Here is a 23,742-nt window from a genome sequence, read left to right as displayed (position 1 = left end):
TCAAGATGGAGTGGGTGGAAAACGAATCTCTGAGGCTCCGAGAGCTGGGAAACTGCGCACGAACTTCAAGGAATGTTGAAGAGGGGACTTTGGGGAATTATCTGAGGCGTAGGTTGGTATGACTGTACAATTTGGTGAAATACAAAATTTTATTACACACTCATTCCTTATAAGAATGAAAGAAATAGATCGATTGGAAGATCTGTTGAATTTTTAAATGGTGTCGATGTGTATATTGGATTCAGGTAGCTCATAAGAGGTCCAGTGATGAGTAGTGAATGGAGAAAAATATATAAGGAAATAAGAAAAAAAATATAAATATAGTCTACACAGAACGTGAAAGGTTAGGTTAAGACGAATGTCCTAAATCAGCGTTTCTCAACGTATGGTACGCGTACCACTGGTGATACGCGAACTAAGTAAGACAATCAAAAGATAATATTAAGATAAATAAATTTTCCATGGATTTATTTGGTTAGTGGTACATTTAACGTGGGAAATTAGAATTAGTGGTACGCCAGAGAAAAAGGGGGTGAGAATCCCGGTCGTAAATAATAGCCGCGCGTACTTTAGCTTGTTCAGAAGAACCAGGTGACTTCGTCTGTTTCAAACACTCAGACTGTTCTGTTCAAGCCGTTCAGAACCATGAACATGCAGTGAGTATGTACAATGTTGCGTTGTCTGTCTGTTTACGCTCCTTCGGAAACTCGGACGAAGTTTAATGTTGAGAGAGAGAGACGGGGTCTTACAACAAACTTCCAGCACAAGATCGCAGCCACAGGGCTCATCCCCCCCAACCCCCCGACCCTTTCTTAACCAACTCTATACACCCCCCCCCCCCCCCCGCCGACCGAAGTTTCTCTTATGATGAAAACTAATTTAGACTTCTATGCTGATGTATTGATAATCCATATCGTGAAAATTGTGCCATGGGATGCCGGAGGGCTCACTTAATGCCCCTAATATAATAATATAACAACCATTATATGCTATAGAAAGTGTTATCAACCCCCGGCCCGCAAATATGTTTTGTTTGGCTCGCGATGAAAAATGTTCACCTCGTATCAGAAAAGACGTGTTTTTAATGCAGTCTGTAAGTGGCTACGAGAAAGTGTTCAACTTAAGACCCGACTTGTTTTCTGTAGGTGTGAAACTTTCTCTCACTTTCGCCAGAAGAGCGCGTGAGGAGAATATTTGGGCTGTTTTTCGCCAAATATTATTAAGATGAACAAGTGAAGGAAGATGAGATGGGGAAATGAAAAATTAGAACAGAATTTTGGTTCGTAATTTAGGGAGGAGACAGTCAGAAGTCGTAGAGAGGTGAGAGAGGATAATATTAAAGTATGTCGTAGGAAAATAAGGTTGGGGAAGGTGGCTGGCTGTTTAGGACATAGTAATGATTCTTCGAGTTCCATAAAACAGTGGTATTCAACCTGGGATACGCGTACCCCCGGGGGTACGCGAAGACATCTTAGGGGGTACGTGAAATTTAAAATATATATATATATATATTATTTTTTGATAAACACTGAATAATCAGTAATGTAATTTATTTAATTTATTTTAGATGTAGATTATATACTATGTATAACTTGAATTATACACCAACAACTTTGGGGGGGAACAAAGTTGGAAGAGAAATTATATCTGGGGGTACGCGAAGGCATCTTAGGGGGTACGTGAAATTTAAAAAAAAATATTTTATGATAAACAATGAATAATCAGTAATGTAATTTATTTAATTTATTTTAGATGTAGATTATATGCTATGTATAACTTGAATTATATACCAACAACTTTGGGGGTATAAAGTTGAAGAGAAATTATATCTGGGGGTACGCGAACAAAAAAGGTTGAATACCACTGCCATAAGATACGTGGCATTTCGTGACTGAGTTGTTGTCAGCCTTTCAAGGAGGGCTAATGGAGTTGCATGTGATCGATTCATTACAGGACTCTTTCACCGCGCCATCCTTTTGTCCGGGTCGGCGCTGAGCAGTTGGGCACTTGTTGAAGACCCGGTCAGTTTCGCCGTGCGTCTCGCACGACAGGTGAACTGTTCCATACCCGAGGACCTGTACAAAGACCACGAGAACATCGTCGACTGCTTGCGGGACGTACCTCTCGAAGAACTTCTCCGAGCCGATGTGTCGGCTCCGACGTATCTCAGTGCGTTTGGACCTAGTGTTGACGGCGTGGTCATCAAGACAGACTTCCAGAAAGAAATCCTCACGTATTTCCACCCTGATATGCAGGGGTATGCCGGGTCTATTGGGGGTGTTAACAGTAATATGAAGAGAAGTGGTGACGCGACTTTAGCGGCAATAGCGAACAGTGCCGGTGGTAATCGGTATGATTTATTATTCGGCGTCGTTACGAGTGAGGCGCTTTGGAGATTTTCGGCGTCCGACATTCAAGCCGGATTTGAAGGCGAACGTAGGGATAAGATATTAAGGACTTACGTCAGGAATGCGTACACGTATCATTTATCAGAGATCTTCTTTACTGTAGTGAACGAGTACACCGACTGGGAGAGGACGGTTCAACACCCGATCAACACGCGGGACGCCACTGTGGCGGCGCTCAGCGACGCTGAGTTCGTGGCCCCGCTCGTGCAGACGGGGGACCTCCTCAGCTACAGGGTGCTCTCGAACCCTGGACCCGGTGCTACCAAGTCGTTTTTCTACGTGTTTGATTACCAGACTAAAGATGGCGACTATCCGCAGGTAAGGATTTGTGGACATCTTGAAGGAGAACTCGTTGGGCGCTCTTTTTGGGGGGAAAAACTTGGTTTTGATCATCGGTGTGTGAGGGAGTGAGTGAGGGAGGATATAGCATTGAATTATTATGGTCAAATTAATTACATCCCGGCTTTCTAATCTGGGGTTTTGAAAACCATTTTTTTGTATTTAGGTCTGATAGCTTGAGATTTTTCACAGTTTTACTCAGGCATTTCAGGGTTTTAAGTAAGCGACTTCATCCTTCCTTGCCTGTTCCAATTCGTCATTCACAAATCATCATTCGTGATTTTCTCCACGTTTATTTTTAGACCGAATTTGAAAGAAATTAATAAAAATGGCAGACTGTCCCAGAAAAGGCTTACCCCGACCGTGATTTGAGCCCTTTCGGTCCAGCGGTATCTTTAAAAAGCTTCAACGCTCCGTGTCCATCTTCTTAATCTTAGCAGGTCACTCGTGAGCGACACCAACACCTAATCCATTTCCAAAGTCTCCTCTCTCTCTTTTTTTTTTTTTGAGTTGTGCAGAATTCAAAGCACGCCCCGATTTCCGACTTTACTTCCAACGCCCCTCCTCCGCTCCATTCCAAAACGTCGACATTTTGGAGGCAAATGGCTTTGCTCCTCTCGCATTCTCAGGATGCCACGGGTTGACGGAGAGTGGCAGATAAACATCCCCTCTGGCTGGGGCAGTGTGACGGGGTGGAAATACAGAACGACGACACGGAACTGTATTTTAAACGCTTTGCGGCTCGGTAATGCAAACTTCTATCATTGCCACACCCCCTAGAACTTTTACGCGTTCCGACATTGGTTTTTGTCTTTTCGTCGTTTATCGACCAAAAGTTCTTCGTACGAAGTTTTCTGGCCTATCTAATTAGATTTTTCGTACTGGCTTTACTATTAACCCTTTAAGAAACTTGGTGGTAACTATATATACCACCTACTTTAACAACCTTTAACCCAACATCTTTCCCACAGAGTGTACGTATTTCATATAATTATCAGAATAAGCAAGAGATTATTTCCTCAAACGTCGTTAAACAATTGATCTTTTTAATGGCGAAGTGTTATTCTCTTTGCGGTACGAACCGATTTCTTCAATTTTTATTTAGACGAAATTAGAATTTTTCTCAACCTTACCACATCCACAACGAACCCGCGCCCATCTAGCTACAGAGACATAAAGACGACATTTAAATATTATTTTCACAAAGTGAACACGTGATATGGAGGTCGTAGCATGGTTTTAAACAGTTAACCTTGCGATTTGGGCAGAGTGGTCTTGTACATCTTCAGTTGTGAGGCCATACGTTTGTCTGAAACGTTGGTACCATATACGAGGCCTCACGTTTTACAACCTGGAAGACCACGATCGACGTTCTTAACCTCCGTGGGAACCTCTAGCCTCCGAGATTAACAAGATTACAAAGAGGCTGGAGCACCCGAGTTACTCGCACGGTTTACTTAAAGGAGATCTCCCACTCGAGACGCGTTTAACGCAAAATTTGCGTAAGCATCTCCATGGAGCAGAGTCCATCTTCAGATATTAATAGTACGCTCAGCTATTCAATAAATCCCCCGGCCTCTAAGGTTCTTTAACGTGTTCACAAGAGTCTGTTCTAAGCCAGATTAATCCAATTTGCACCTTAAAACCCTATTTTCGTAAAACCATTTTAATTTACCCTCTAAAGTCGTACAATAGAAACGAAATTTTAAAGGTCTTCGCCAAATTTCGTACTTGAAGGCCACGGAAAAGCTTTTCCCCTCCCCCTCACTTACCGAGCGTTTGCCAGCTTTGCTACGAAGCAAATTCTGAGCTGTCTTCATTCCGCTGTACGTGTTTGTAGCGTCGTAAGATTTTACTTTGCTGTGACCTTGAAACACGAAATGTGGTGATGGTCCCTGTATTAACAGTGGGCCACGGCCTTTTTTTTTGCAGCGGATGGGCACGGTTCATGGGGAGGAGCTGCCCTATGTGTTCGGCGCTCCGCTGGTGGACGGATTCAGCCATTTCCCGCGTAACTACACGAAGTCTGAGGTTGGACTCTCAGAAGCCGTCATAATTTTCTTCAGCAGTTTCGCCAGGACGGGGTAAGTTAAGAGTTAAATGTTCCTTGTAACTTCACTCGATAGACTACCATCAGCAGAGGTTTGCATAATATTCAATCTCGCTTGATTGCAGGAACCCAAACGAATACCACAAACAGGACGCCATCTTGGCGGGGTCTAAGGAGAGAAATCGCTTCAGGAATATCGTGTGGGATGAATACGACAATGTCCATCAGAAGTACCTCGAAATAAGTGAGTAGCGACACCCGTTTTGCGATTCTGACGACGAAATCGATTACGTATTACATTTTTAACGCCACTTTGTCGTAATTTGTTTATTAAGTATTCGACGTTTCTAGTAAATTATATAAGTGTGACAATAATTATTATTTCGTTTTTTTTTATATTTATTTATGTTCAGACATTTTACGGTATAAAATTTTTTCTTCCTTTCACAATATCTGTTTTAATATTATCCTCCTCTCTATGGATAGGCTTACCGACCGATCTCATTTGTTGATGTCTTCAGACCGAAATTACGTAAAAATTTCACATTTCTTCTGTTCATATTATAGTTCCATATCTCGTATAATTTTTATCGGAGATAGTAAGAATTTTAAACGAAACGCTGGAATTTTCGTCAATCCGTTGTTATGTCACGTCTTAACAATTTACCCCAGAATTTTTTGCCCTTAAACACCCTCAGAGTGATTTTAGAATGGTAAAAACAATTTCCGTTCGTGTTTGTTTGTTTGTTTGTTTGTTTGTTTGTTTGTTTTTTTTTTGTTTTTTTGTTTTGTTGTTTTGTTTTGTTTTTTTGTTTTTTTCCCGTATCGAAATGTTACGTTCGTTTTGCGATCTGCCGACCTCGTCTCATCTTAATTTGCAGTGCGTATAAAAATGTCGTCGTATGAATCAATACAGCGTGGACTAGGGGCATAGTTTCGTATCAGCTGGAAATATGTCAAAAGAAATCAGCGCAATCTGACGTCGTTTCAGCTTCAAGTTTCGCTTTCTCAATGTGACACTAACACGTGAAATCATCCCACGAGCACAAATAAAAAAACTTTCGTCGAATTTTGGGACGCAGCGGCCATTTTGAACTCTTGTGACGACAGAATTCCGTGAAAATTGAATCTCGTGTTATGCTATGGAAACACTTCTTCGGAAGAAAGAGTGTGACGGACGGACGGACGGTTTCATGGAAGGAGGGGAAGGTGTTACTCCGTAGACGAAAATTTACTGGGTGTGGAATCTGCTAATGGATCTCTGATCAAGTGTGAAATGATTTGCCACCAGGCACTTTGGTCTGGCGGGAGGCAGACCATCGTCAGAACTCAAGTACGTCTCTCACCCCTCAAACCGTTCTTATGGTGTTTTCAATCAATCTAACGAATCCTACGGAAGATAAACCTCGCGGAAGATAATATTGAGCATCAAGACCCAGGAATTCGTCTGCCACAGTAAATCTGTTACGTCATCTGTTGTTAAATCTGCTGGGGAAAAGAACTCGTAATGAATCTAGATCTATCAAATGCCACGATAATTAATATGATGGCGGTAAACAAACATTTTGTTCCAAAAATAAACCGATTAATTAACTTTCCGGTAGAAGAACATACAGTTCAATGCCCCCTGATACGATAACTTGGCCATTGTACACGTCGTCTTCTAAGTTTTCCTCCGCGACGCGTATGAACACGAGCATTCCGCGTGTTTTTTTTATCGCCCCCCCCCACCCCCTCAATTCTACCTGCATATCGTAGACCCCTAAATTTCATTATTCTGGGTGACTTGTTTAAACCACGGAGTTCCCGTTTGAAATACTCATGATTTCCCACGTGACCGTATTTGATTCCAATTATTTCGCTTTGTCGTCTTGGCTTGACGCAAAACGCAGTGCTTCACCGCGTATCTACTGTCAGTACGAAATGAAATTCTGACTGTGGCGACTCTGGTAGTACGAACTCTAAACGGGTGACCCTCAGGATATTAGCATTCATACGGAATTTAATTATTTGTTTTAAATGATATCGAAATCCGATGAAACGTTGTCTTGACGTCGACTGCCGATGAATGTTAGGAGCTAAAGATATCTCGCGTTTTATTTTCGTAGTAAACTTGAGGGGGCGTAATAAATTTGTGAGCCAGAGTTTATTCAGTTCGAGTGGGTCTTCATTTCTTTGAGTCTGTTTCCTCTCCGCTTTGGCCGTGTTTGATTTTCCTCTTTGTTTCAATTCGTGTTTGTTTCCAGTCATTCCGCTTCTATCGTATCGAATCCACCAATTTCACTTACGTGATTGCGTGTGTGTGTGGGTGAAACACAGGGGCGTCCAAAAGAAACTCACTGCCGGAAAAGTGACGAGCCTAGTTTTAAATACGTGCCCCAATTGCCAATCAGAAATTTTTTTATTTATTTGTTTCGTGTGATTCTCGGAATAAACCACGATTATTTCCTTTAAACAGCGTTAATCAATCGATCTTTCGTAATGGTGAAGTGCGGTGTTTTCTTCGTGGTACGGACTGGATTCTTTAATATTAATCAGACGAACTACGATTCTCAGAATTAACAGCGATTATTTCCTTAAACAGCGTTAATCAATCGATCTTTCGTAATGGTGAGGTGTAGTGTTTTCTTCGTGGTACGGACTGGATTCTTAAATATTATTCAGACGAGCTTCGACTTTAAAGGGTGAACCAGTTTATGTTCGTAATGGTGAAACGTGGTGTTTTCTTTGAGGTACGGACTGAATTCTCTGGTACAGCATCCAGTGAAGTGACCGCAGCGTGAAGCCGACAATTCATCTCGATATAATGTTGAACTTACGAGTGCGTGGAGCTTTAAGCCCACTTCTGCCATACGTCTCAAAAACTCGATTCTTATGCACAGAAAAAATTTCGCGTTGTTTTCCTAGTCGTTTTTGGATAAATTAAGGAAGTTTTGTGGTTATGTTACGTCGTTCGTGTTGATGAACTGGGACCACTGAAAATAATTGGGTGGGAACATCTGGAATGTTCCTGGCACGTCGAAGGCAGAAACGGATTTGGAAAAGGAAGTGGGTTATGGTAATTCGAATTTGATTGAACTGACCCACGATCAGGTCCACCGGCTGGGTTTTGTTTGTTAACCAGTTAAAAAAAAAACCTGCTTTATACCAGGGGTTCTCAAATTTTACCATCCCTGGATTACGTCTCTTTTATTGAACCGCCATTGCAGTTTATTAAAAATGCTTTCCACTGTTTTCATTTCACTCTGTTTTGAAACCCACGGCCTCGTTTTAATTACGTGAGAAATATCTTTTGTCGCAGAATCTCGTATTTTTTGGTAAACCTTGAAATTTTGAGTCAAAATTTTTTAACTCTTAATGAGGAATGTATTTTAAAGAATTCGTGACGACGTTTTCGAGCTGCAAATGTTGGCGCATTTATCCTTCTGTTTTAGGCATGAAACCACGGATGAAGAACCACTTTCGGGCTCACCAATTATCGGTGTGGCTTCGACTCATCCCAGAACTGCACAGAGCAGGAATAGAAGACGTCGTCGCGCGTCACAATCTCTTCCGTAATCATAACGACGCCGATCTTTACGACGGCGTAGTCCGTCCCGATCCCCTGTCAAGAGGCACGTCTACACCGTTTTATGACGGCGCCCCGGGTACCAACGGGGTCCGAGGTCCTGATATTTACTTCGGACCCACGAGCATTCTGGGTCCGAGACACAAGAGTGGTAATGGGAGTCTGGAATTGATCCCAGGGGCTGTCACGACGATGGACACGCTGGTGACGACCTGTATCACGGTTGTTGGTAGCGGAAGTAACTTTCAAGGTCAATCGACGCACCTTCTTCAACATGGAAATACGACGGGCGATTCGTTCGCGAGTCTAGAAGCGGCCGGATACGCCGCATATTCGACGGCCCTCAGTGTTACTATAGCCATCGGTTGTTCCTTGCTCATCCTCAATGTCCTTATATTCGCCGGTGTCTATTATCAGCGTGATAAAACTCGACTTGAAGTAAAAGCTCTTCAACAACAACAAAACAGACATAATCCAGGCGCAAATTTCGATAGTATCGGAAAACATCACGTGGGGCATTACCACGTGGGGCATTCTGGAAGTGGTAGTGTTATCGTCGACGTCGAACAGGATACGTCGGCGATGATGATGACGGCTGGAACGGTCGTGGCGACTTCTGGAATTACGCAGAGCGGAGGACAGATTACGATGTCGCCTTCGAACGCTCTAACGAAACATCATCACCTGGGGAGTAACATGGTGACGACGAATCTGCTGAAAGCCCCTCCTCCATCGCCAAATGTCATCGGTCAACAGCAGCATATCATTAGGGGTGAAAATACGTCGCCGAAGAATGTTAACCTCGCTAATAATATCGCGAACGTGCAGAGCGGGAATGTGGATACGTCGCAGTTGGCGCTCGTATCGCCTTCGCCACCGAATGGTTCGGCGACGCTACACCTGTCCGTGCCAGTGCCACCTCCACCACCTAGAAACAAAAGTCCTCCGGAGTCACAACCTCTTCTAACGTCACATCATCATCCGTTGCGTCATAGTAGCGGTGGATCTTCGATGACGCACGGGAAAGGCGTTCTGAGATTGCCCGCGGCGGCGATGGACGAAATGAGGGTTTGATCTGGGGATCCTAGGATCACGGATAAAAGAGATCGTGGCTGAATCTTTAAAATAAAAGGGAAGAACGAGTAGAATGACGAAAATGTTTAACGTTGGTGCGCGTATAGTCTTGAAGAATGAGTTCACTTTCAACGTCGTAATTTTTATATATATATATATATATATATATATAATTTAGGGGCAACCGGGGGCACTTGCAAAATTTATTTCGATTAATTTGAAATATAAATCGTAATTATAGAAAAGTGCGCGTGTTTTTTTAAGACCGTCTTCAAAGAAATAAGTACAAAAAATTGACGTAATAATAAAAATCACTTAAAAATCGGCTAGAGATCTTCACTTACAAATATAATTGTTTAATTGTGACGTAAAAGATATAATTTCTTCGTTGAGTTAAACAAATATAATGTATAATTGATTGATTATTGTGTCGTTTTTAATTTACTGACGAATACGTCGTCTCAAATAGAAGTTTGAATGGATTCTTTGCGCGCGTCGAATGTAATATCTGATGTAACTTCACTTTTCCGTAGCCAAAATATAAAAATTGGTATTGTAATAATGTTTCCTTTCGGGATTGGACTTAATTTCGTCTGATGACGTCGTGATAATATTATCCGAAGATATTTTGTAATACCTAAGTAATGAATTACTTCCACAAAGTAATATTCAGTAATATGTGTAAAACGGTGTGTACGATATTGTTTTTTTTTTAAATATCGAAGAAATTGAATTGATTTTGGTTTTTGAAGTTGCGTCATAATCACGTTCATGAGAAAGTCTCTCTGGCTTGTAAAATTCTTCATAATGTAGTGTTTCTTTCGTATAAAATGAAGACGAGCGATTATTAGAAATTGCCAGATAAGAAATCGGTACCACGGTGCGTAGACGTGGTTCTACTGTCTTTTGTTTTTAATGTTGTTCATTTAACGTGAAATAAAAAGAAAAATATCAAGAAATGCGTCAGACTGTTGTCCAAATGACATTAAAATGTCTTCAAACACGCTCAACATTAATGTAAGTTTATTACGAACACTATACAGGGTGGTGGAATTCGTATAAAGGTTTGTTGCGGTAAGTACGTGTGTTTATAAGAACTTGTGACCGATGGTTCTACTATTCAAAAACTGAAATTTCTACGCGAGTTAAAGGAGCAGCTGGATTTTTTTTTTTGGTATTTGTTGCAAGGCCTACAATGTTCACTCGAATCAAAAATGTACGTCTTTGTTACAGGCCTATTAAAGCAACAATTCTACAGCGACAGAGTTTACTGAAGTCTTTTACTGGAATTTGTGAATACTGGTAGGTAAAAACATGAATGAAACATTTTGGAAACATGAAATGGATAATAACTATGTCAATATTTGTGTTCCTGAAATTAGCGTATTAATATAATTGTTTTCTATGTTTGTTTGATTTTTTTTTGCGTGTAAAATAATAATAATATGAATCTACTATTATATTAAATTTGTAGTTATATTGAAGACTAGAAGTTTTCAGAATGAAATGGAGATAATTACAGAGTTGGGACTATGAAAAAAAAAATACAGGGCGTTCATAAGTAAAACTTTATCGTTCGAGTATTGTGACTGGGTCGCCGTGCGTCACAGTAGCATTCCACTAAAGTGTTACGCTCCATAATTAAAATCTGGCTTCTAACCCAGGGTTTTAACCCCCCTACTTCTGTATGATAAAGGTTAATAAAGGTAAAGACATGAAACTGCGAATATCGAGGTCTTTTAAGGAGAATAATTTTAAATTTCTTCGATACTTTGTTCGCTGTTTCTTCAGAGTAGTAGACTGACAAAATAAGAAACCACTTTGCCCCTAAAGCGCGGCCCATCCACGTAGGAGTCCGACTCGGGTCGGGATCCATCGAGCCAGACTCGTTTGTGGGTGTCAGGAGCCGAGTCTGCTACGCAATCGCGGTGAAATATGTCCGAGCCCGGCTCGCGAGTCAAGCTCGCCGAGCCAGACTCGCGAGTCAAGCTCGCCGAGCCAGACTCGTACGTGGATGGGTCGCTTAAGAAACAGATTTCAACGAGTAAGCAAAAGGGAGAGAGTGAAATTTCCATATTTGTGACGAACCTTGTATTTCAGGAATACGTAATTTAAATGAAAGTGAAGAGAGTGGTGTTGTTTGGACTGAATGTGTTTCGTGTTTGTTTATCGTGCTCAAGCGTATGAACATTTAAAAATTGAATACGATTATGTATCTAACTTTAATTAAAAAGTTAATACAACTATTAAAAGTATGTAAGTAAATAAATATTTATGTTGTCACTTCATAATTATATTATATATATATATATATATTTGTTTGGCGTGGTAAAAAGCCACGAACATGTGTTACTGTACTGGAAAATTTATTCGTGTGATTTATAAATATTGTGTTATAAGAAGAGCCAATAACTGTACCAAGATCAATTAAAATTAAAGAAGAAACAGTTTTTAACAAAATAATGCAGGTAAAGTATGTTTTGGACTCAAAACTGTAATTACTCCCCAGATACAGGATATGACAAAAAATTTGGAACATTTTCACGTATTGTTTCCAGAAATCAGTCTGCGTTTAAAATTATTTCATTTGTTTTTAAGATGTTACGATCAGGTGGTGATTATGCATCCGATACCATTACAGAATCATCGCCTGATTTTAATATAAATTAAACTTTAAAATAAAACATTTAATTCTTCGGAAATCTCACGATATTTCGCTGTAATTTTCTGTATTTCTAAACAGATGCAGTGAAGATTACGCTTGCCGGCAAACTTTTCCGATAATAAACGAGTAACTTTGCTTCTAGAAAAGGTTTGTGCTATTTTTCAGGAATTTAACTGTCTGCCGCACGTCATATGGACATCTCAGGTACGAAAATACGCGAGTTCAATGAAGTCTGAGACAAATTTGATAGATAAAAAAAGTTTATAGGTTATGTAATGACACTATAATCTTCAGATGTGTTTAATAAATACGGTCTTAAGTTTAATTCCTATTTCACATTGAGTTTCTATAAAAGAATGTTAATATTTCGAGTTAAGATATTTGGTACAGTAACATTAGATTTGATATAGAAATATAAATTTATTTTCGGTGAATTATTTCAGTACGAACTACTTCAGTATCTCGTTATAAATCTAACCTGTACTTCAGCCGTGGCCGTATGTGTTCCAGTGTATCTTAAGTAACAGCACCTACAACTTTCAACATTATTTATTTTTAGTTTGTAACTATTACTTTCTATGAGCATACTAAGTCTTTCGCATGACACCCATAAAAAAACACGAAATATCCACATATCGAATCTTCAGAAATGCACGTACGTGGAATAAATCCCTTTCTGAATAAAATAACAATTAATGATGTATACATTATGAAGTATGGATCTTGTAAACGTGGTTATGAATTTTTGTGCGTCGTAAAAGGTGAAATATTTCATCGGTAGCTCGGCAACTATTAGCTTCTCAAGGAAGATCCTGTCCCATGTAGTTAGTAATTTTGCCTTCCTTATGTTTCACGTAGGAAAATGGAATATGGATCCATAGTAGTCCGTGTTGTGTTAATTTAAACATTAAATGCAGTGAAATTTTGCCAAGTGTACAACGTATTATGATTTAAGCCTCTAATGTTGCATTTGTATCGAGGTTCGCGATCGTATAAAAAAAGTGTTAGAAGAGGATTATCAGGTAAGCTACATTTCCATGCCCTCATTGGCTACTGTATACATTAGCTTCAACTAAACCTATAAACAGCATTTTATGTTTCCCTAATGTGTATCAGAATGTGCGAAAAGGTATGATGGTGGTGGTAAATTATGTCGTATGGGATTAAGGGTGTTTAATGAATGTAGCTAGATGGGCCATAAGTGCAAACTAGCTGCCATTATGTTATGGATAGTGCTATTATTTCTCCAATCAACTGTGTTTATAATTCTGTTTGTCAGATGATAACTCGCTCTGGTCTGTAATGGCCTTGTTAACAATTCCATAATTAAATTTACTTGTAGCATATAAAAGGAGGTGAGAAATGTATACAAAATGTTTGTTTAAGAACCTGAGAAAAGGTACCACTTAGAAGACGTGGGTGTAGGTGGGAATACGAAGGTAGGGCTGGAAGGTGTGGATTGGATTAATCAGGCTCAGATTAGTGACTGGTGATTGGATACTGTGAACATAGCAATGTTCACCTAATAGTTCATTTGTTTTAGTTTTTCCATCTCCATGAAGAATACTAATATTATTTTATTAAAATTGTGTATCAAGTATTATAGATTGTTTTATAGATTTTACCATAAGACAGTTCTTTCCAGTTCATTTTTGGAATATTTAAAATGTTCGCTCAATACCATTAGCGGATTTGCAATTTGTAAGGTGGCAGCATTGGGAATATTAGCCTTACTTCCTACTTCGTTTGTTTCGATGATTCATTATTACTACGTCAGAGGGCAACATAGGGAGAATGAGTAACAGGTTATTTTAAGATGGCGGGTGCATTAGATGTGATTGAACATTCATTATTCTGTTTGTGTGTCGTGTGCCGATGGTTCAGAGTGGTGCATCGAGATTTCGTACAACTGAACAGGTAATGTAAAATTGTTTGCTTATGTAATACTTGGTAACTGGAAGGGTTTATCCCAGTTTGACACAACGGATAGGGTTACGAGCTTTTCATAAACCGATGGAAGTATTCAAGCGACGTATCTGAACCAGGTTAAGAGGTGCACGTTTGGCAATCGTGCTGTTATTGATTTTACACAGGAATTTTCAGCCGATATTTTATACGCGTCACTTGCAAAGTTAGTTATCTAACTTTCGCAACGAATGAATTAGATGTAAGATGTAATTTATATGCGTAGCACGTGTCAATGCGCCCCAGTTAGTGGGTATAGTGTAACTATACATAGGTACTTTTAATCTGCTGTCATAATGTAGTGATTTATATCTTTCATAAATGATAATGTGATATTGTCAGAGTGATTAAGTCGAGAAGAATGAGATGGGCGGGGCATGTAGCACGCATGGATGGAACAAGAGGTGTGACCGGGTATTGGTCGGGAAGCATGAGGGGAAGAGATCTCTGGGGAGACCTAGACGTAGATGGGAGGATAATCTCAGGAGGGATCTATGGGAGATAGGAGTTGAAGGAGACTGGATTTTGTTGGCCCAGGACAGGGTCCGGTGGAGGGCTTTGGTTAATTCGGTGATGAACCTTCGGGTTCCCTAAGCCATCTAGTTAGTTAAATGATAATGTGAGTAATAGGGTTAGTGTTGATCCTTTTAACCATGCATTGATCAAAACACTACGTAGGTAAGTAAAGTATAATTTCCACTAACTGTGAACAGGTCTTGTTGATCCCCACGATTTAAACGTGGGCATAACACAGTCATTTTTATGTGACAAATTTGTTAATATTTTCAACAAAGAATTTCATGGGCTTGTCCGCGTGTGTTACGGGCAAAGTCTAGTAGTTCAGTCACTGTGTGCGGTTACCAGGCATTTTATAGTGTCCCAATTTATGGAATTAACAGGTATTTTATTGTATCGTTTAACTTTTCCGTGATATTACTGTAAATCGTAGGTATTCTCTCGTCTTTTACGGAATCAGAAGGTTCATTATCGTGTTCACAAGAGACCTCCCCCGGCCTCTATTTTGAGACAGTTTAAACCAGTCCACACACACACTCCCAACGTATTACCTTAAGCCCCATTTTATTATTACATCTACAATCAGGTCGTCCGAGTGGTCTTTTTACGATACGTTACACATGTTATCTTGGACATTTATAAAGTTTACAACTAAATGAAATTGTAGGATTTAATCACGGTATTTAAATTACTGGTTACACAGAAAGTAATATGTTTGTCACTCTACTCCATGAAGACGTTCCCACACAAAACATAACATTGCAAGAATGAGACCAATTGCAAGAACAAAGAACGCTGACTGGAAGTGTTGTGTTGTCATTGCAGTGTGTTTGCTGTTGTGTCCTGTAAACGCTGAGGCCGCTCTTAGAGTTGCCTTGTACTTCAGGTTTTTCCACCACGTGTTCATCAGACCAGCTTCTAACACGTGGTTAATAATCCTGTTAAACTTATCCAACAAGTGGCTTCCTTTACGTACCGTCAGCGTGATGAATTGTAGAGAAAAATCTTCTTTCAGGTGACAAATAAGTGACTTACCATTAGAGTCGGTATACTTTCGGGCTACGTCGTATTCGGTGTTATATTTAGAACATAGGACCGCGAAGTTCCCTTCGAAAGCTAGACGATGAAAGCATGTTGACATGTCAGTACAGAACGTACGGCGAATATAAAGTTTGCTTGTCAGCTCCGGTAAAACGGTGTCCACTGTCGTCGGGAGGCCCATTTCCATTCCTGATTCCAAGAGTTCGTTGACTGTGGATATGTCATGTTCGAAGCCCGGTTGAATGAGAAAAGTTGTCAGGAAAGTCTGGTACACTACGTTTAGAACCAGACTGTACAGAACCCAAAGGACGAAACTTGTCCTGATTACACTCTTACTGGGAATTTTACCATGCGCTGCAGCTCCAAGAATTACAGCCCAAAGGTTGAGGAAACATTTCGAGACACTTGTGTAAGAAAGTTCTTTATTTCCCTGCATGTTGTTTAATGTTGCTGAAATCCACATCAGAGACGCGTAGATAACGTAGGAAAGAATGAAAACCAGCCACAGGTCCAGTTTGAAGACCCTGGTTAAACTCAGCCAATGTGGGAACGGTCTGGGACAGGGGAGACACCACGAAGTTTTGTCGAAGACGTAAGGCTTACTACATTCAAAGTCGTTGCTCAAGTGACATACATAATACAAACTGCACATTGCCACGTCAGAACTGCCACTGAGAACTCGTCCCAGTATCCCGGTCCATGAGCCGTTTTCTAGAGGCCTTCCCCACAGATCGCCACCGACTGGGATTGAGTCAAAAACCACTGACATGTTTGTTGACTTACTTATCGTGTTTAGTAAACGAAATTCTAAACCATCGTCGAAAGAAATCGTGTCCTTGTTTTTCCCACTGTTTATATCCTGGATAAAAAACGGCCTGTAATCGAAAGCGGAGACTCGAATCGGACATCCGTGGAAGGTACCCAGAATTTTCTGCCTAAACAAAGGCATTTTGTACAAGAAATACCCTTCATCATTTGCACCCGAAACCCAGACATTTATGAGAGAGGCTTTTGTAACCTTACCGCAAAGGTCGAATGATTCGCCAGGAGCCGACGAATAAACTTTCAGTATTGGAAGAAATTCTTCAATTTCTGACCTCTTGATAGATTTCTTATTTGTCTCATTCTCGGTTGAAAGAAGTTTAGAGATTTTTGTAGGAAGCAAGACTATCACATACATGGCATTCCAGTTGGAAAACTCAGTTAAAATCTCGTCCACAAAATCGCTTGGTTTCGTAGGAGGAAAGATGCTTTGTTTCAGGATCACCACAAAGTTGGCCCGTGGATTCCACTCGGGCAAATCTTTAAGTGCTGTCAGCTGATTTCTCGTTTCGCGTATAAAGTCCGGTGTCCTTAATAGTAAGATGTAACTGCTGTGTTTCCTCCGTGTGCCTTGTTTGACTTCGTAGCAAGTGTTGCAGACCAGGAAGGGCCACCCCTCCAGCCGGTGTAATTCTTCCATCGTTGAACTAAACAAATCACTTTCTGCAGGATATGGATCGGAAAGGCCACTTGTAGTCAGAAATTTGCGTTGCAACTGACGTTCGTTTATCTGTTCTTCACGACAGCCATTTACAATGACCAAGGTCTCTCCAGGTTTGAAATATTGCAAAGCGATTTGTTTTAAACATTTCGCCACATGACATTCGCCTGCCTCAAATGTCTGCACAAATGCAATAATCAACAAAACCTCAAGTATGTTCATTTTTAATATTATCATGGAAGTTGTATTTAATAAATCGTTATTTTTGTAGATGTTGTCAGGAGTGTTTTGTTGCAGGTTGGACGTTCTTAAAACAGAATCAGAGCTTGGACTCTATGTGGGTTTCAATTAATTGATTTGTTGAATATCTTTCCCAGAAGCTCGTACTACATCCGGTTCGCCCTCTATTGACACAGTCTTGAAACTTTCCGATCTCACCTCGTATCTATGCTAACCTCACCGAAATTATATTAATACTGAATTTACTTATATAAGATGAATTCTGATGCAAGCTACAGGTTAGAACTACGAAGTTTAATCTTCTACTCAGCTTGTGGTACTTTACTTACAACCTACTTAACTGTGAAGCTTCCACTTGATAGAGGTACTGAGCTTATTTTCAGTAATTTAAACCTAATGGAGACGGCCTCTTCTGCTTTATTGCTTTCAGTAACCACTGACGTCTGTGTGATCACAGGCGTGCAGATGTCGCATTCCGTCGTGATTAATGAAGATCACTTAACCTTTACGAGACCAAATTATCTTTTTTTTTATTTCATGTTGTTTCCAGTGTGGCATAAAGTGGAATCTAATGGGGATTTCAGAGTGAGATATATACGTTACACCTGCGATGTCTAGGGGAATACAGAGAGACTGATTGAGTTCAGTCGATCAAGATAATAATAGGGGGTATATATTAAGATGGAAAATAAATGTCCCAATAATCATAAGAGAATCGATTGGTTAAAACACGAACACGGGCTTTTTATCTGTGGGAAGTTTCTGCTTGCTTTGACATCAAATTATTACAGCATATTAACGTTAATGAAAATGTATGTGACAGCTTCAGAGTGAAGTGTAGCGGAATGATGGTTATTTATTAACCAGCTGGGTCGTATATCCGATTCCGTGGCGTAGGATATTAAAGATTTTACGTAAACAGCAGTAATATATGCTGAGAATGGATACGTTGCGTCTTTTATGTTATCCATATAGAGTGTCCCCACGTTCGATGAATAAAATAAATAAATGTTATTAAAATAAGAAATTACAGACGTCGGAATTAGCATAATTGGAAAAGATTTTGGGGTGCCATCTGTTAAGTGAAGACCCACTGTAAGTTTCCCTCTTAAACACAACACACGATGTACGATCTGAAGCTTTCACGGCGACTGAGTATAATAATTGTTCTCGGGCTACCAGCCGTGTTAAGGTGGTTGAATGGAAAAAAAACACCGACGTTTCGAGAACCATCTTCGTCCTCGGGGATCAAAATATTTGTCGTGGTACATGGTAAATGAACATAACTTACAATTTATTATGCAGCAAAGATTATTTTATTAAAAGATTGCTATTGCAGGTCTTTTGTGATTTCCTAAACATTCTTATTCTAGATAAAGACAGAAGAAAATGGTCTTAAATCGATGTAGAATATTTCTGTGATGGAGGGATAGTCGACTTATTTTTGGTCGACGTTGTTTAAGATTATCGATATTAAACGTACTTGCGCTTGTACTAGTCGATTATGTTGTGTAGGTTATTAAGAGGAATTCTTTGCTCGAGAGAAGTCACGCAGTTCGCGTATTTTAAGTGTTAATTTATATTTAATTCAGTGATAAGTAACGAAAGAGATTGGATTACAGTGTTACTTATACTTTCAGCTTTATATCCGGAAGAAGTAAGTCGCAAATTAGTCTATTTATTTGTACGGAGTACAATATTTTTATTGCTACACGGTGGTTTATTGAAATTTTGAAGTTGATTTGTTACTGCTTAAAATCGTGAGATAACCCAAGATTCGGAGAGAGAATTTAACACTAACATAATTTTTTTAAGTGTTGCTGCACTAACGCTCATTACTACGTCATAATGGGCGTGGCTCTTAATGACAGTGGCAACTTTATCTTTTGACTGTTTAAACGTTTGTGACCACACTTTATTTCATTAGACCTCTTTAAAATATGATATTTGACATTGTTAATATTTTTAGGTATATTCGATATAGTCAAGGTTTCGGGAAGTGCAAACCAATCAGCCTTCAGATAATTGATTACCATTACACAATTTTTCTGCTTTTATAAGACGGTATAATTTTGTGTCGACAAAGTATCTCTGATATGAACACGAATATGGAAAGAATATATCCCAGGAACAAGAAATAGAATGCGGACTGAAGGTGTTCCAGGGTGAGCTTAATGTATTCTCCTATTGGCAAGTTGAAATCCTTTGCAGATGACAGGGTAGCAGTATATTTCAAATCCTTCCACCACTTTTCTATAAACCCTCCCTGATGAACAAGACGGATAACTCTATTGTATGCATCCAGCATGGGGTTCCCTTTTGGAACAGGAATTACTACATATTGTCTGTAATAGGAACCCTCAAACTGACAAACTAATGGCTTGCCTTCTCCATCCATGTACCTGAGAGCTGCCATGTACTCGTTGTTGTACTTGGTGAAGAACAGTGCCAGATCTCGTCCAATGGCCAGTCTACGCTGACAGGCCTCAACATCGTCACAGCGTAACTTACGACGATAGCGTTTGTCGGATAGTCCTGGTAAAATTGATACCATGGTTGTGGGTATACCGTACGCTATTCCAGAGTTGAGAATATCTTCCTCAGAAGATAACTGGTGCTGAAGACCTGGGTCGATTAAGAAACTTGTCAGATAGGTCTGATATACGGTGTTGATAGCCCAGCAGTACAAGACCCACACCAAAAATACGGCTCTGATTACGGCTACGTGCGGAGGATTATTGGAGGCCGATTCCTCCAGAATTATAGCCCAGAAGTTGAGGAGACACTTCACCAAACTTGTATAAGCTTGATTCTCTATCTGCTCCGTGGAGATATAGTTGCTAATCTTGACCACTTGCCACATGACGAATGCGACGATGACGTAGGCTGTGACGAACCCCAGCCAGAGAGATGCTTTGAACACCCTGGTAAGACTCATCCATCGAGGATAAGGTTGGGCACAGGGAACATACCATCTAGCCTCGTCAATGATATAAGGAAAGGAGCATTCGATCTCGTTGATGATGTGGCACCTGTAGAACCATCCGACCAGCGCAAGATCTGAGTAACCGCTCATCATCTCGGCCGTTACCCCAATCCACGTACCGTTGTCCAGGAAACCCCATCTGCCGCCGTCTGGAGGAGGAGGTCGCAACACCATGGTCATGTTGATCGCCTGTCCGAGGACTTTGATCAGCCGCATGTCCAGACCATCCTCGTACTCCACTGTGCTACTGTCCTTTCTCTTTATCATGTAGGGTTCGTACTCAAATGTAGACACCATAAACGGGCACCCGAACATATCGCGAGGAATCTTTCCTGGGAATAGTGAGGCATTGTGACGGAAACGACCTCTTCCTTGATTGTCTGTGACCCAGCTGTCTAACAGGACGACGTCTCTGATATCCCCACATCGACCTCGAGGGTGATATGGAAACCATGTGTATATGTTTAATTCGTTTTCGTATGTTTGACTCAGAACAAGAGCATTGACCACATTCGAAGACCACAGATAAGCAAAAATGTTTTGTATTAGTGTTTCGTTTACAGTGTTTACAGGTTGCAAAATGATCACTATATATTTTGCTCTTGGATTCCATCCAGTATTTGCTTTTAATCTTGACATCTGAAGTTTGATGTCTTCTAGGGCAAATAGGACTTCCTTCACGAACAGAATGTAACTCCCATGTTTTATCGTTGACGTCTGTAATTCTGGATATTCATTTTGTGACTGTTCTACAAGAAATGCCCACCTTTCAGTTTTATGTACTCTTTCCATCATCAGCCTCCAGGCGGTGTCCTCCGTGCATGGAAGAAGTTCTTTGTCTCTTATATTTGGTTTTAAGGATTGTACTCGACAGCGGCCATCGAGAATTTTGTCACTTTTAATACGAATACTGTGTGAGATTACTACTGTGCTTGATGTGAAGTGACGTAATGCTATTTGTAAGGAACATTGCACCACGTGATGAGAATCTCCATCAACAATTTCAGCAAACAGAATCACTAACATTACTACCGATGGTATGTTCATGATTACTTCTCGCTAACAGCTCGAAATGGTTCCTAATGCTTGATGTTTCAAATATGATTACTATACGCGTGTAATTGTTAATCGACTGTTATATCTGTTATATATGTGTTCTTGTCATTTAAAGAGTTTCTTTTTTTATTTTTGTCTTCAAAGACGTGCTTAATTTGTGGTCAGAGCATGTCAAAGCGTTTACCTAATATTGTGTTCAGTTTGTGTACTCTGCGGTTGCATGATGAATTTCAAAAGATAGCTTCGAGAATAATTTTGAGAAACGGCGCGCAGTTAAAGGACCGAGGAAGACACATTTCTATTGATCACATTTTTTATTAAAATAAACGACTCAAAACTATTCATTTACCGGCTGTTACATGAGGGCACTATTAATAATACTGTTAGCTTTAATAGTGACGTAAGATTTGTAATTGTGATATTCATGCAGTAATTACATGTGTTTCAGTTTCGTACATTATTAATTTATTTGATTTCGGATCTTCCTAATTTTTTGTTTTGCAAATTTTGCTAAGAGCTTTTAAAACACGTTCTTTATTGTACGTTCTCTGCAGAAAATTAATAGTCCGTCTGTCCACACGTAACAGATCTATATTGCATTTCGTACAGACTAAACGTTGTTTCTTTAAATAATTTTGGTAAACTTGGGTCACGAAGTAACTCATACTTAACATAAATCCCAACTTATGTTTATATTCCTCTATTTAAAAATGGCCTATTCTACAACACACTTGTAATTTATAAAAAATATGCATTTTTATTGTATTGAGCTACGCAGTAATTATTTGAAAGATTTTTAGTAAAATATGTAAAATAAAACAAATGTTTCACGGATCAGATTACAATTAATTGGAAACTATATAGAAGAAGGAACTGAGGAAAATCACCTAAAACCCTCATTCATTATGACAACGTAATAATTTCTTATTTATGACAATAAACTTTGAGTTTCATGACAAAAGGGAATTTTCCAAGGCTTCATTGCTGCAGATGTAATCACGGTGTAGATGTCATACGTACAGTAAATTTAAATTTCTCGTATTTTGTCTAAATTCACTTAAAATCAAACTTGTCATCATATGACATCTATTACGTAGGATGAGTCGGTTTTCGGGAAGTGATTTGGAATTTACCTTTTTACCGTATAGGATATGTTGGAACTACACTGGTCTTTAGATTTGGTGTATATCAAACACATAAACTTATACAAAATTTAATCTAAATAATTTAAATATATTCGAAAATTCGATGTGTGGTCTGGCCGTCATGACCTACCGATCGTGCTTATATTTTATTCACAGCGTAAAGAGCAAATACTAATATGAATTGCCTTTATTCTAACACCACTACAGCCTAACAGTACTATTCTTTGGTGGAAAATAACGCTCGCACGTAACAACAAACATTCATTACTTATCGCCATAAAATTATTTTGTATTACACAAAACACATGTGCTTTGGCGAATTTTGAATTTTTTTTTTCTAACACCCGTTACCATTCGTCATTTCACAACCGCATATTAAGTGGCACTTACATTTGTTCGTCCGCCTTGTTGTTAATACTAAACTATACAAAACTTTTAACCACGTTGTTTGGACAACCTCAAATGGCATGACGTTTATATGAAAGTTCTTGAAAATCGATCAGTTTGTTCAAAAGTCTGAAGGGTATAAACGCGCTCATCTTGCAAGACAATCTCGTAAGTTTACTTTCTTTCCTTAAGGGAAGAGAGATTGGCTGAAATCGCTCATAACTTTCAAAATCTTGATCAGCGGGTGTCGTGGGACACTCTGTATAATTGGGCCAAGCTTGAGTTGATGTTTCAGGCACTGCACATTATTAACATGAGTGACAAGTAGACTTTTGAAAGATCAGGAGTCAAATGTTTGCCTTTGTATGACGTGACCTGATTCCTGCGGCGATGTTCGTGCGTTTGTGAAGAAATAATAAAGAGTCCTCTACGGTGATTACGTGGAACCCTAGGTCAAATATTTACATTCCATCATTTTGCTTTAATGGACTTCAAGACTTAAAAATTCTTCTTCATTTTCTGTCCTCAGTCTTATGTTTTATTTAATTGAATCTGTTAGGACGGGGTTCACAACATTTAAAAACCTACTACCACATTAAGAGTTATGGACACTTGGACCTACGGGTTAATAGATGAGGACAATGTATTGGGAACGTCACGTAACTTTATTATTGATTACAGTTACTACAGATTACAGGTTCACATATTTATGGACAGTTTTTCTTTAATGAAATCAAACATTTATCAGGTATTTGGCGATATATGATTTGAAACTTTCGTGGTGACGTAACCCAATAAAATCTTCTCGGGCCAATTGAC

The 23,742-nt window shown here is 39.6% G+C and overlaps 3 protein-coding genes across 6 annotated transcripts in view; 1 reads left to right on the top strand and 2 right to left on the bottom strand.

Annotated features, from left to right (window-relative positions):
- The window catches only part of LOC110830345 (neuroligin-4, X-linked), a 279,623-nt gene extending 267,893 nt beyond the window's left edge, over positions 1 to 11,730 (top strand). For all 4 annotated transcript variants that reach the window (XM_022065136.2, XM_087340747.1, XM_022065133.2 and 1 more), the window contains 4 exons: positions 1,954 to 2,726; positions 4,680 to 4,831; positions 4,923 to 5,041; positions 8,232 to 11,730. In XM_022065136.2, the coding sequence (XP_021920828.2) occupies positions 1,954 to 2,726; positions 4,680 to 4,831; positions 4,923 to 5,041; positions 8,232 to 9,439 (2,252 nt within the window). In that variant the 3' untranslated portion in view covers positions 9,440 to 11,730. The remainder of the gene's footprint in view (positions 1 to 1,953; positions 2,727 to 4,679; positions 4,832 to 4,922; positions 5,042 to 8,231) is intronic.
- Positions 11,731 to 15,012: 3,282 nt separating this feature from the next.
- On the bottom strand, positions 15,013 to 17,493 carry LOC147871258 (ionotropic receptor 21a-like). The gene has a single exon (XM_087340634.1). It carries the CDS (start codon positions 17,344 to 17,346, stop codon positions 15,304 to 15,306), a length of 2,043 nt encoding a protein of 680 aa, XP_087196760.1. The 5' UTR covers positions 17,347 to 17,493; the 3' UTR covers positions 15,013 to 15,303.
- Positions 17,494 to 18,649: 1,156 nt separating this feature from the next.
- LOC147871257 (uncharacterized) lies at positions 18,650 to 21,418 on the bottom strand. The gene has a single exon (XM_087340635.1). The coding sequence runs from the start codon at positions 21,380 to 21,382 to the stop codon at positions 19,385 to 19,387; it is 1,998 nt and encodes a 665-aa protein (XP_087196761.1). The 5' UTR covers positions 21,383 to 21,418; the 3' UTR covers positions 18,650 to 19,384.
- Positions 21,419 to 23,742: the final 2,324 nt, after the last annotated feature.

This window comes from Zootermopsis nevadensis, unplaced genomic scaffold (genome assembly GCF_977971745.1).
Source record: "Zootermopsis nevadensis isolate Lab colony 2312 unplaced genomic scaffold, Znev_1.0 Znev_ptg000061l, whole genome shotgun sequence".
NCBI lineage: Eukaryota > Metazoa > Arthropoda > Insecta > Blattodea > Termopsidae > Zootermopsis > Zootermopsis nevadensis.
The sequence above is the reverse complement of the archived record's forward strand: the minus strand, read 5'-3'. Positions and strand labels throughout refer to the sequence as shown.